The sequence below is a fragment of the Dendrobates tinctorius genome, unplaced genomic scaffold, assembly GCF_039654945.1.
Source record: "Dendrobates tinctorius isolate UK_male_01 unplaced genomic scaffold, ASM3965494v1 ptg000192l, whole genome shotgun sequence".
Classification (NCBI taxonomy): domain Eukaryota; kingdom Metazoa; phylum Chordata; class Amphibia; order Anura; family Dendrobatidae; genus Dendrobates; species Dendrobates tinctorius.
The window spans coordinates 3,967,405-3,982,184 of NW_027361859.1; the positions used below are offsets into that span (position 1 = coordinate 3,967,405).

At 44.1% G+C, this 14,780-nt stretch overlaps 1 protein-coding gene across 2 annotated transcripts in view; it reads right to left on the minus strand.

Annotated features, from left to right (window-relative positions):
• Nucleotides 1-1,685: 1,685 nt before the first annotated feature.
• The window catches only part of LOC141055803 (uncharacterized), a 40,092-nt gene continuing 26,997 nt past the window's right edge, over nt 1,686-14,780 (minus strand). For both annotated transcript variants that reach the window (XM_073552515.1, XM_073552516.1), the window contains exon 7: nt 1,686-4,897. In XM_073552515.1, coding sequence (XP_073408616.1) covers nt 3,522-4,897 — 1,376 coding nt within the window. In that variant the 3' untranslated portion in view covers nt 1,686-3,521. The remainder of the gene's footprint in view (nt 4,898-14,780) is intronic.

The following is a 14,780-nucleotide window of genomic DNA, read 5'->3' on the forward strand; positions in this document are numbered from 1 at the left end:
CCGTTCTGCTGATGACCTGAGGTTAGTATCCTCAATAGTCAGAACCTCCCACTCCCGTCTCCAAGACTTTACACGTGCCGCGCCAATTCTTTGGAATGCACTTCCCAGGTCAATACGATTAGTCCCCAATCCCCACAATTTTAAGCGTGTCCTGAAAACGCATTTATTCAGACTGGCCTATCGCCTCAACACATTAACCTAACCTATCCCTGTGTGGCAGAGCCAAAAGTTTTACCATAACCAGGTTCCCAGCATCATGTTCCCACATGCTTTATGCATCCATTAGCCCTCTGTGTCTGTACTGTTACACACTTAACATTATGGCTGGTCCATACAATCAGAGCAACTGTTACCACCCACCTTTCGTGTCTACCTCTTTCCTCATATACTGTAAGCTTGCGAGCAGGGCCCTCACTCCTCTTGTTATTTGTTATAATCTACTGTATGTGATTATTGTTATGCTGTAATGTCTATTGTCTGTACAAATCCCCTCTGAAATGTAAAGTGCTGCGGAATATGTCGGCGCTATAAAAATAAAATTTATTATTATTATTAATACAAGGACAGATACAATAATCAGCAGCCAGTCAAGAAATGTCAGCCAGTGAGCAATAATTCACTGACAAAGGCCAACAGTCATGCTCACATGAACTCTAGCTTATGTCCCTGGGCCTACTGAAATAGTATGTCTGGATAATTCAGATTAAGTGCGATGTTGCCACAGGGATCGTTCATACACTGATCTGAATCGGGATCAACCCAGATGATAATTAGCCTTGACCTTTTTGTCAGCACCCAAGTTACACCGGGACACCCCTTCTTGATGACCTCACGTGGGCCGGATTGGAGGATGATCTCAGCCTTTCAGGATTTTATAGAATTCTGAACATTAACAATAGCTTCACTCCTGAGGACCGCAGAAGTTCAACATCACAATTTTTTTATCGCAATTTTACCTTTCCATATACTGTAGATAGTAAAGACGATAGGGCTGGTGTCAGCGATCTGACCACTACTGATTTGGGGCTTATAGGCAGGTATTGCTTTAAGGATTTTAATGTTTTCTATAAAAGTGCCTTATAGTCAAAAAACTATGGTAAATTGTGAAGTAATTTCCATTTCTTATTTAATTATATGACTGCCTGCTATATCTTTTCATACACATTGTCAATAACATATATTGTTTCTCCCCGTCTAAGTTATTTTTGACTGTCAATAAAATATGACTTTCCAGTAATTAATTTGTCACACTTTAGATATGGTAATGGATTCTCTCTGTGTGGCATTTTCCAGTGGTGTCGGCACTTGCACTCCCGGGGTTCATGTGAGGTTGTTACATCATATGAAACCTGCCCTCAATCAGCGTCACTATCATCACCTTCAGACAAATCAATCATCACGAGGAAGTCGGAGAGCAGCCGCAGCCCTGGCTTCCAGTTGATATTCAATACATCCAAAGGCGGGGACAGTACAGCCGGCACTGATTGAGAGCAGGGCTTGTGTGATGTAACAACTTCACGTGAGCCTCGGGAATGTGAGTCCCGACACCGCTGGAACGGCGCCGGTACGGAAGCTGAGATGAGTGTTTTTATTTTAAATAGGCCAAACCATGAGGAATGACAAGGGGTTGTTGTCAGTTAAATCATTTCCAACATCCTGAACATAAAAAAAGCCTCTACCCTGTGTGACTGCTCTGATGTTTATTAAGAGTTGATTTTCAAGCAAAATAATTACAACATTAAGAATATAAAAAAAGCTTCTTCCCTATGAGACAGTAGTGTAGCAGAGGGGGCGGTCGCCCCGAGCCCCGCACTCTGAGGGGGCCCACCCGGAGCTAGGCTATTGTAACGGTATCGGAGTGCACAGCGCGCCGATACAGTTACATTCTGCAGAAGTGCAGCAAGACTCGATCTCCCTGCACTTCTGCGCCCGGCCACTATGGGCCCCTGAGCAGGCAGGGGCCCTGATGCCTGCAATGGGCCCCCCACCCGTCATCGCAGGTTCAACTGTATCGGCTAGATGCAGATACAGCTAACCGAATTGATGAGAGAAGGAGCGTTACGCTCCCTCTCCCATCATCCCCCTATCAGCATCTGACGTCACAGACATTGGCAGGGGGTTGCGATGACATCACTACTCGGTGCTCACTGTCCCGAGATGAGCGGAAGCTCGGAGCAGCAGAGGATCCAGGAGGAAAAGAGGCGAGTATTGGATTATTTATGGGCCTGCATTTTATTAGTCTGCCTATGGTGGTGCGTTTTATTAGAGTCTGTCTATGCTGGGCTGCATTTTATTAGTCTGCCTATGTGGGGCTGTTTGCAATATAGAGGTGAGAATTGGATTTATTTTTTTATGGGCCTCCATTTTATTAGTCTGCCTATGGCGGTGCATTTTATTAGTCTGCCAATTGGGCGATGCATTATAATATAAAGTCTGTTTATGAGGGGATGATTTATACTATAGTCTGCCTATGGGGGGTGCATTAAACAATATAGAGTCTGCCTATGAGGGGCTGCAACCATATAGAGTCTGCTCTTGGGGAGTGCATTATACTATAATGAGGACTATCAGGTACATTATACTATATGGAGGCCTATGGAGAGTACATTATACTATATTGAGGACTTTCTGGTGCATTATACTATATGGAGGTTATCTATGGGGCCATCATACAGTGTGGAGATTACAGTGATGGAGCCAAACAGTTTGGGGGATACTAAGAGGTCTGTATATATCCAGTGAGGGGGCATTATACGGTGTATAAGAGAAAATCATACTGTTTGTAGGGGAACTGTATAGGGAGGGAGTTGGGACATTATTCAATGTTAAGTGGGCACTTATTGCTATAGGGGAACTTAGGTTACCGTGACTGTCAAAGGGGCACACAGGGAATTATAACTTTCTAGGGGACAAGATGTAGGCACTGTTTTCTAGGGCACTTGCATCTGGCATTACTATATTCTAGAGGGTTGCTTTAGAATTTAGAGGGCATAGAGAACCACACAGTAGGTGCAGTAATAGGGACACATATGGCAGCAGCGGCTCAGCATTGGGGTATCAGCAGGATGAGGAGTTTGTGCAGGTTGGGAAAAGATGGTAACGGGGCTGAAAATATGAGACGTGAAATGTGTCTTTGTTGTAATCTCTGCAGATGAGTCTTGGTTGGAAGAAGCTGTCATGTCAGTCTGGGCCAGATGGAAAAGTGAACGATTCCATCAGAACATCAGCTGTAAGTCAGCATCTATAATTGTGCTATAATCTCCTACATGTTCCGCAGGACTGGTATTTACCACTGACCATATGGCAGTAATATCCAGGTTGGTCTTTATATAGAGATTATTTTCAGTAACAGCGTAGTCATCTGCTGAGGTTCTCCTACATCCACTATTAGGATATGTCACCCAGTTGTAATCATGGATACCTGGTTAGGGGCCCACTCAGAAGTTTCGCCGCCCTGAACCAAAATGCTAACTGCTCCTCTGCTATGAGACTTTTCTTGTGACAAAGAAGAGATGTTTTCTTCACAAAACATTTTCCACATTATGAACAGAAAAAGGCTTCTCCCATGTGTGGGTCCGCTGATGTTTGACAAGACTTGATTTCACAGAAAAACATTTCCCACATTCTAAACATGAAAATGGCCTCTCCCCTGTGTGAGTTCTCTGGTGTATACCAAGATCTGATTTCTGAATAAAATATTTTCCACATTCTGAACATGAAAATGGCTTCTCCCCTGTGTGAGTTCTCTGATGTTTGACAAGACTTGGTTTCTCTGTGAAACATTTTCCACATTCTGAACATGAAAATGGCTTCTCCCCTGTATGAGTTCTCTGATGTATGATAAGATGCGACGCATCTATAAAACAACGCTCACATTCTGAACATGAAAATGGCTTCTCCCCTGTGTGGGTTCTCTGATGTCTGAAAAGACTTGATTTCTGTGTAAAACATTTCCCACATTCTAAACATAAAAATGGCCTCTCCCCTGTGTGAATTATCTGATGTTTGAGAAAACTTGATTTCTGTGCAAAACATTTCCCACATTCTGAACATGAAAATGGCTTTTCCCCTGTGTGATTTCTCTGGTGTATAACAAGATCTGATTTCTGTGTAAAACATTTCCCACATTCTGAACATGAAAATGGCTTCTCCCCTGTGTGAGTTCTCTGATGTTTGAGAAGACTTGATTTCCTGATAAAACATTTTCCACATTCTAAACATGAAAATGGCTTGTCCCCTGTGTGAGTTCTCTGATGTTTGAGAAGACTTGATTTCTCTATAAAACATTTACCACATTCTGAACATGAAAACGGCTTCTCCCCTGTGTGAGTTCTCAGGTGTATACCAAGATCTGATTTCTGATTAAAATATTTCCCACATTCTGAACATGAAAATGGCTTCTCCCCTGTGTGAGTTCTCTGATGGTAGACAAGATTTGATTGCTGTGTAAAACATTTCCCACATTCTGAACATACAAATGGCTTTTCCCCTGTGTGGGTTCTCTGATGTCTATCAAGATTTGATTTCTTATTAAAACATTTCCCACACTTGGAACAAGAATAGTTATTTTCTACTGTGTGAAATTTTTGATGTTTAAGAAAAGATGGTTGTAAAGGAAAACTATTAACATATTCTAAACCGTAAAATGATTTTTTTGCTTTATGGGCAGTTAGTTTTTTAATGCTTATTTTGTGACTTTGATTTTCCTTAGTAGGAAGTAATTGATCAGAAGACAGGACCTGTTTGAAAGGATCAGATGAGAGATCATCATTGTGAAGAGATGATGGTATATCTGGAGTAACGCTATTCAGTTTAATTGTATCCTGTGGAATCTCAACATCATCTGTTTTAAAAATTGAAGATGTCAGCTGTCCCTCTGATCTCCTGGTACAGTCATCTGCCAAGAATAAAATCAATTATTAGTTTTGAATAAAATATCCTTGACTTATATTTTTGAACATTTCTACTTAAACTGTCTGTAAAAATAGCAAGTTATGTAAGATATTGATTTTCCAAGACAATGACAGTTCAGAGGCGAATAGAAAACCTCATAAGATGAACGAGTAGATCGTGGAGCTCAACTTTCAACATCATCCATCTGGAATATCAGAGAAGAAACACCAAGACAGAGAACCCCTGGGAAATTCACAACACTGCCTGGGAGTCCCCACTTATGCAGGTATCATAACACTGTACACATATAATTACAGATACCCAACTTTCTACTTCTGTTTTAGTCATGCTTCTCTGGCCTTACCAATATATTGTGTCTCCAAACTATTCAAGCAAGATTTACATTCAAATAGCTAAACGGCGCTCCTTCTCTTCTTGACCCCGCCATGTGCCCAGACAGTGGATTACCACAGTATATAGGGTACTGTTGGATTCAAGAGAAGCTGGAAAAATAAATTTGTAAGGTCAATTTGTTTCCTATTACACTTTTGATGAATTCCAAAGTTATCACCACAAAAAGTGACATGTCAAATTTGAAATATGGGACCTGATTAGGAAGATAAAACTGGCTGCGGAAAGTGGTTAAATCAGAGTATTTTGGGAAATAACTACTGTAGTCAAAAACTGAGTATAGACAATAACATATCTACTGAAATCATCAAACGAAACAGTCTTCATCCGTAAAACGCGAGTAACTAATGGTGAAATGTCTCTGGAGTAACTAGAGTATGTGGATTAGTAATCCCCGCATGTTTTGCGGCTCTCTGACAGTTGTGAAACATGTGACCATAGGGAATCAAACATGTTATTTGAGAATAGAGAAATTAGAGTTAACAGGGAAAAAATGTTAAGAAACAATTTTTTACCGTATAATGACTTGTATATAAGGCAATATTTAAAAAGTATTTATTTACTAAACAATTAAAAATAAACTGAAATTGACCAAGTTAAAAAAATTGGAAATTTCAGTGTCATTTATGAAGAAAGCAAGTAGTGCCTAAAATGAGGGACTCCGATGCACCCTGTATTAGACATAAGGGAGGTCCTCGTACACATTCAGTTCAAATTGTCATGCAGTGGTACTTCTAAACTTATAAAGCTATACGTCAATAGCCAAAAATTATAAGCAGGGTCATTCACACACAATTCAAGGTACCAACTGTACTACCTCATTCAAATGTTGTGAACAAAGTGTAGTTGTGTCACTTCTACATTTATAAAAGGCTTTGCACACAGAAAAATGTGAGGAGAGTAATAAAGTCATTGATTGACCCTTGAACACAACAACTGGCGGGCCTCAGTCAAATACAGGAGATTAAAAATACTATGTGCTGCTGTCATTTGGTTGTGTGGAAAAGCAGGGTCTAATCCTGGCTTTGTTCATTTCTATCAGAGTGAGCCAGAGACTTTGTGTTGACAGGCGAAAGCACCTGGCTGTTTTGATACCCCCGAGGTACTAAAAGTTAGCTCAGACAAGACGCTAGTGGCAGGGCAGTTCAACACCTCCAAGGCATAGAGGGACAGATCATGCCACGTGTCCAGCTTGGAAACCCAATATCTGAATTATCACAGAGAAATTATGGAGTATGCTGGTTTTGTCAGCCAGGTATTGCTTGACCATATTTAAAAACGTTTCCATCCTTGTCAAAAACACCCAGTCATCAGGGCATGGATGCTAGGAGGATGTCATGAAATTGGGCCAGGCCTTTGACAGTGTACCCCTGCATCTGCTATACCTGGTGTGTGTCTCCCTCGCATTTACTCCTTGGTTGAGCAAGCTGCCCCTTGCTGTTAGCGTTGTCTGATGGGAATTTTGTCAACATCTTTTCCTTCTGGTATAGCACCATTTTAGTACACCACTACACCTCAGGAAGGAGAGATGCAAGTTCTCCTTGTAGAGTGGGTCTAGCAGGGTTTACAAACAATACTTTTGTTGGCCAAAATAAATATAATACGAGGGTCAGAGGAAGGGCAGCGGTACATGAAGTCTGCAATATGTGCCAAGTTCCCTACAGCCAACACTTTCCTGTCTCCACCATAATGACTATTCCCCAGCTCCTCCATCTTTTCCTACCCATTTTCCTCCTCAGCCCATCCACGTAGAAAATGTGTGTGTGTACAACCCTCTGTTGTGCTCCTATTCCTTTTTCTCCACCTTCTTATTGTTAGCCAATCGACACTGAGCAAATTAAATGAGGCTGGGCTGGGTAGTATCTCATTGTCTCATGTCTTGCTCCATCTCCCCCTGGTCTACATGCAAACCTTCATGTTTGTCAGCAGCGACTGTTTAAGTAGGCACAGAAGTGGGATTATTGTGCTCATGATGGATTCCTCACTGGATGCTTCAGTAAGTGTCAAGTTCAGTTAGACAAAGTGTGTTGAAGTGATAGCAGCGGTCACCGGCAATAAGCTGCTAGGAACAGCGTGATCATGTTACTCAAGGCAGTGCATTGTCAAAAAACACTTCTATGCAAATTCATCTGAAGGTTTGGGAACATCGAGATGGACATCGGGGCCTTTAGGTGCTCTAAGCCTACGGCGCTACAGGGAAAGAAGGACTTAAACTCTCAGAGGCAGGAGTTGAAGGAAATGGGGTGCATTGCTTGTGATGGAGAAGAATTCGCAGTGCTAGCGGAGTTAACAAGAGAGATGCTCTGCCCATACAGAAAACTAGGACTAAAGTTAAGTCCGGCACCTGTGGGAAAGACCTTAACCCGTTGGGCCCTATCCTATATGTCTGATTGTAATGACCGAAAGCTGCAAAGTAAAAGTTTAATTGTATTCACAAATTCCCTGGGTTCTTTGCTGCAAAAATTCTGGAAGATGGGCACATGCAGCCAGTGGAGGCCTATGGGCCACAAGTAAGTGTGATGCACCCCACACACAGCAGCACTCCGGGACTGGGACACATTTTGTCTGTAGGGTGCCAGAGTGTGCGGAAACAGCAGCTCGCCAACAACTACCTCGCTCAGTCACGTTACACATGCATGGTACATGTGTAAGCTTGACAACCTTCAGAATCTCCACCAGGTTTCAGCCATTACCACACACCATCATAGCTGGTTGTAGGGTCTGTCTGGTCTGTTATTCCATTCAATAACTCTGCAGGGGTGTGCGGTTTGTCTCCTAGACAAATTAGCTTTAGCGGAGTCTGTTTACGCTTTGCTAAGGCAGTGCTGCAGAGCTTCCAGCTTCTGACTGATGTGGACAAACATGCTCTGAGATAGCAAATTAAATATGGTAGATAAGCAGGAGGGGCTGCAAGAACTGGAGCATGAAGTGGAGGAAACCCTGATAGAAGTAGGGCCAGAAATCCTCCGTGGCAGTAGCACATGTGCCATGCCAGCGTGGGACTCAGGCCAAGCCTCCACAATATTCACTCAGAGTGCTGTCAGGGAAATGTAGCCTCCCTGAGCACAAAGGATTGTCCACGTGTTGTTCGTTAAGTTGACAATCACAATAACCACGTTGGTAATGGCATGGGTGAGAATAATGGACACGTGCTGATATAATATGGGCACGTCACACCGGCACAAATAGTGACGGCTGGGGACCGAGTAGTGAAGGACCAAATGTGTACACCTGTAGAAGGCCACTTTTTTTATTTCTAACTACGCAAATTTCACACAAACCAAGTTCTACAGTAAATATGACAAGAGTCAGTTTTGTCACAACCAAATTTGTAGACCTGTAGCAGACCAATTTTTCTTTTTTATTTCAAACAAACAAAATTTCACCCAAAGAAGGTTATACAGTATGTATGGTATGTATGACAAAAAAGTACATTTTTGAAGTAAAACATATTTGGAGAATTGTACCAGACCAATGTTTTTTTTTTTTAAAAACCGTAATATTATACAAAGCAGGTTATTTGAAACAATACATTTTTTCAATGCTTTTTTTGGACTGTTATATACCAACACAATGTTACAAGAACCACGGTTTACAGTTTATAGATGAATCATTGAAATCATAAAATGATTTGGAACTTTTTTAAGAGCTTGTTTATATTTGTATAGATCACCAAAATGTCACAAAAAATACCAAATACTATATGGATGACTAAGTAAATCCAGAAATATTTTTCAACACTTTATGTGGTTTTATATACCACTATAATGTAACAATAACCGCATTCAACTGTATGGATGACGAATTGAATCCAGAATTTTTTTTTAAGTAAATATTCTGGAAGTGTAGTTAATGTACTTCTACACTTATAAAGGCTTTACAGAAAATGCAAAAGCAAGGAAAACATTATAAGGAAGGTCATCCAAAGACCCATGAAAGACAACAACTCGCGGGCCTCAATTATTTTTAAAATGCTTTTGCTGTACTCCTACACTCATAAAGGCTTGTCAGAATGTGCAAAGCCAGGACAAAATTATAAAGAGGATAATGCAGTAACCCTATTTAGGAGTGAGCTGCTTCTTCTCCTTCATCGGGAGGCTTAAAGGACTGCCTCCACCTTTTTCCTGGAGACTGATTCCCAGGTGTCTGGGCTGTAAGTGACCTAGTTACGGGCGGTGCCAGAGCCCTCGACATAGAAATGGGCAACAGAACTTTGTGTCACCTGTACCATCGCCTGCTACCGTATAGGAGATGGAGAACCCAAAAGGACAGTACGATGTCTCATGAGTGGTCTCGCACGACATCAAGGAGCTTCTCTCAGGCCCGTTCATTCCACAAGAAGGGTACAATGCTGCTGCCTTCCTTCTGGGATCACACCCACCGCATACCAGCAATGTTGCCCCTCCATTTTGAGGAACGTGACAACTGCTTCCAGCAGTCAACTGTTGCAGTCTTCAAGGCAAGTGTTCCTCCTCTACTGCCCACCAGTTGAATGAGATGTGATGAATGGACCTAAACTCTTCTATGGACTCCCATCTATGCTGCCAGTTGTACGCAGTGACCTGACGTGAGATGCCTACTGTCAGTACCTTGTGCCTAGTGGGCTCAATAGCATTTCTCCAGCCTGGTCCTGGCTCGCCTCCTTGTCTCTTCTGGCCACCCTAGGTCCCGCAGTCACCACTTCCTGGATCCTGACTCTCCCAACCGCAGTCCACAAGAACCGCAGCAGTAAAGGCTGCAGCCTGGGTTAGTCCTTGGTGGTTCCAGGAAAGTTTTCGTCTCCTGCCAGCTTTGCTGTTGTGCAAGCTTTCTCTGTCTCCGACATTCCTCTGATCACTCCATCGGGAGTATCACGCGATTTCCAGCATCGCTGCTACCCACTAAGCATGTTCCACTGTGCGGATGACTAATTGAATTTGGAAAAATTTTTGAACGCATTTTTGGAGTGTTATATGCCACAGAAATGTACCCCAGAGCACGTAATACTGTATGGATGAGTACGTGAACACAGTAAATAATTTTTCAATGCTTTTTCGTAGTGTTATATAGCACATAAATGATACCTGGCGCATGTAGCCTATACTCTATAGGTAAGAAATTTAATCCAGCAATAAAATTTTACCCCTTTGTTGGAGTGTTATATAACAACAAAATGTACCACAAAGCACGTAATACACTCTGGATCACAATATATAAATGTTTTTCTCACACAAAAAAAAAAATCAAATACCACAGCTATATATTGAGCAATTGACTGCACAGCCCTAATCATTGTCCACAGACAGTATTCAGCCACTCTCCCTGCTCCTGCAACTCTCTCTTCCTCCCTAGGCTAAATGCAGATTGTATCTGATACAAACTTCAAAGCACAAGATTAGCCCTTAGAAGGGCTGTTAGTATGATGGTTCAGCTTCAGCACCAGTATCTACACTAAAGGACTCTAACATAGTAACTGTAACAACCCTGCTGGCGTCACTGCATGGCCTCCCATCCCTCGCACATCAACTTACTCACTGTGAATTCTGTCTGTTGCCAGTCCTGTGCTCTGTGCCTCTGCTCTCCTGTATGTTTCCTGGCTATGTGTGTATAGGGGGGCGGCGCCAGAACTCTCTGGTTCTTATGCAGTCAGGGTGCAACTGTCTAATCTGTCCCTGACCAATCACCTAGAGCCCTTGACTATTTAGTTCCGCCACACCCACAGAAACATGGCCTGTGCAATGTCTAATCTCAGTTAGTATCTTGCTGCTGAGGAAGCCAGGCCCTGTCCTGTGTATTTCCTCCTCCTTCTCTGGAGGAATACTTCTTGTCTTGCTTTGTACCTTGTCTGCCTGCCAGGAGGCTGAATATCCTGGCCCTTGAGTCTTGGTCCCAGTACCTTGTCTGTACTCTGTCCTACCTTAGTCTCCCTTTCTCCTTGTCTGTGGCTTCCTTTCCTGCTGTGTCTTTCCTTGTGTCGTTCCTGCCTACATCTGCACCTGCTGTGTGAACAGGTCCCTACTTGTTCCTTCTCATACCACGCCAGTCTGTCCTGTGTCTCCAAGCCGTGCCCGCCTGTCCTGTGTCTCCAAGCCGTGCCCGCCTGCCCTGTGTCTCCAAGCCGCGCCCGCCTGCCCTGTGTCTCCAAGCCGCGCCCGCCTGCCCTGTGTCTCCAAGCCGCACCCGCTTGCCCAGTGTCTCCAAGCCGCGCCCGCTTGCCCAGTGTCTCCAAGCCGCGCCCGCTTGCCCAGTGTCTCCAAGCCGCACCCGCTTGCCCAGTGTCTCCAAGCCGCACCCGCTTGCCCAGTGTCTCCAAGCCGCACCCGCTTGCCCAGTGTCTCCAAGCCGCACCCGCTTGCCCAGTGTCTCCAAGCCGCACCCGCTTGCCCAGTGTCTCCAAGCCGCACCCGCTTGCCCAGTGTCTCCAAGCCGCACCCGCTTGCCCAGTGTCTCAGCCGTGACTGTTGTGTCTACCCGCCTGCCTGTCTATAGCTTCTGTCCAAGTGACTTGTCCCCGAGTGGGACCAGCAGCCACAGCCAGACACCACCCTGGAGTGGCACCCGACAGCTATCTGCCGCACAAGCCTGACCTCACCATCAGAGGCACCAGTGAAGACCGAGGTAGCTGTCATAGTCACGCCCCTTCCAGGGTAGTCTGGTTTGTGGCACAGTGGGGCCACAAACCCACCGGCTCGCGCCAATCAGCCAAGGCGCGAGCGTGACAGTGACAGTTTGACAGTTCCCGCTGAGTCCCATGTCCTCCCGCTTGCAGAGCATGATGGACTTTCTCTCTGCCAGTATGAGCATCTGGAAGAATTTGTTCCGCCCGATTGTTGAGACTTCTGAACCCATCATTGTCTCCAATGCCATCTACCAGCTCCTGCCTTATGAGAGGCTTGACCCTGCAGATCCTCCAAGGTTCTATGGAGATCCTAAGGAGTGCCAAGGGTTCCTGGAGCAGTGCCTGCGGTACATTGAGTGGAAATCAGCCTGTTTCCCCTCTGATTGGGTCAAAGTGGGATATATAATGTCCTACTTTTAGCAGGAGAAAATTTGATGTGGATCTGGCCCCTCTGGGAAGCAGGGGATCCTATCATCACGGACCTAGAGGCCTTCCTAGTGGCCTCCCGTAAAGCCTTTGAAGTACCCAGTCCAGCTACGTCTGCCAAGTCTTCCCTTTCCAGATCTGAGAGGCGCGCCAGACGGGCGAAACAGCCTCGTCAGACCGCGACCGCCGTCCGAAACCCTCCAGTTTCTCCACCTGTTAAAGCAGCTACTCGAGTTGAACCCAAGAAGACTGTTAAGAGTGGGCTGGCAAAGCAGCAGCCTAAAACCAGTCATAAGAAGGGTAAACTGTATTACTGCGGTTGTGAGGAACACCCGGACGGTCTCTGTCCAAAGGATCTAAAGCTCCAGAACCTTGGGCCAGTAGGAGAGGCTGCCCTTGGTGAGAGTACTTCCCTTCCACGAAAGTTGGTGACTGTTTCTGTGCCTTGTGGGAGCTTCGGCCCTGCAGATGTGTTAAAGCTGCAAGCCAGACGGAGTCTGTGTAGGGTTCCTGTTCCACAGCTCCAGAATCCGGTGAAGGTGTTTGGTGACGGTCGTGCCCTACTATGAACAGTCCAGTGTTGAAGGGACAACTACAGCTCCAAATTGGAGCGTAATATTTGGAGAAGTTTATTTTCCACTTGCTGACCAGTTTGCTCATCGGTCCTTCTGAGCCGGGTACTCTACTGCCCGTTCCGGTCCGAAGACCCAGCGTGGTGCTGCACTTGGAGCTACCTAGTCACCAGAGGTATCTAGATCCAATGTTGCAAGGTCAGGCAGCCTTCTCCACCTGATCTGCTGGCTACCAAGTCATGGTGTGCTGACGTCACAGAAGAAAAGAAAGCAGTGGTGCCCTCTCCACACACCTCCTGTGACCAGTGCCCAGAAGCATCCCTGTCGCTTGAAAATTTTTCTCTGGGCCTTGGGCAAAGGATGGATCCAGTGATGGTACCCTCAACTTCCATTTGGCTAATTGGTGAAGATACCTGGGCAGAGATGTAGGAAGAGAGCCAGGAGAGAATGGTGTCCTTGAGGCAGATAGAGCGGAGCATAGTGAGGAGGAGCTGGTGATTCACAGCGACGAACGCTGCAGAGAGATCTAGGAGAATTAGCATGGAATAGTGACCATTAGATTTAGCTGTAAGTTGATCAATAGAGATTTTAATGACAGCAGTTTCAGTAGAGTCTAGAGAGTGGACACCGGATTGAAGAGGGTCAAGAAGAGAGTTAGTTATCTGAGAGATATCGGATAAGATGGGAGTGGACTAGGCATTCGAGGAGTTTAGAGATGAAGGAAAGTTAGAGATGGTATATAGTTAGCAGCAGCAGCACAGTTTTTGGTCGAGGGATGGTTTTTTAAGTAGTGGATGTATGATGGCATGTTTAAATGAGGAAGAGATACCGGAAGAGAGAGGTTAAATATTTTTGTTAGGCGAGTGGTGACAACATGGGGATTGGACTGTAGGAGATGTGAGGGAATAGGGTCACTGGCGCAAGTAGTAGGGCGAGAAGATGCAAGGAGCCTGATCATTTCTTCTTTTGTGACTGGATCAAAATCAGAGAGTGAGCTAGATGCAGTAGGGGAGAGAGGACAGTGCATGATATGAGGGGAATGGGAGAAAATTTCCTGTTTCCTGTCAGATATGATAAATTTTATCTTTGAAGTAATTAGCCAAATCGTCAGCTCAGAGATCCGTGGCTGGAGCCTGCACTCGTGGGTTGAGTAGGGAATGACAAATGTCAAAGATACATTTAGAGTTATTGGATAGTGAGGTGATGAGGGTGTTGAAATAGGTTTGTTTGGATAAGTGAAAGGCAGTGTTGTTTGTTTTAACCCCTTTACCCCAAGGGTGGTTTGCACGCTCATGACCGGGCCAATTTTTACAATTCTGACCATTGTCCCTTTATGAGGTAATAACTCTGAAACGCTTCCATGGATCCCACTGATTCTGACAATGTTTTCTCGTGACATATTGTACTTCATGTTAGTGGTAAAATTTCATTCATATAACTTGCGTTTATTTGTGAAAAAAACGGAAATTTGGTGAAAATTTAGAAAATTTCTCAATTTTCCAACTTTGAATTTTTATGCCCTTAAATCACAGAGATATGGCACACAAAAAAGTTGTAAGGGTTAAAAGTTGACCAGCGATTTCTCATTTTTGCAACACCATTTTATTTTTATGGACCACATCACATTTGAAGCCACTTTGAGGGGTCTATATGATAGAAAATACCCAAAAGTGACACCATTCTAAAAACTGCACCCCTCAAGGTGCTCAAAACCACATTGAAGAAGTTTATTAACCCTTCAGGTGCTTCACAGGAATTTTTTGAATGTTTAAAAAAATAAATAAATAAACATTTAACTTTTTTTCTCAAAAAAATTACTTCAGGTCCAATTTTTTTTTATTTTACCAAGGGTAACAGGAGAAATTGGACTTCAAAAGTTA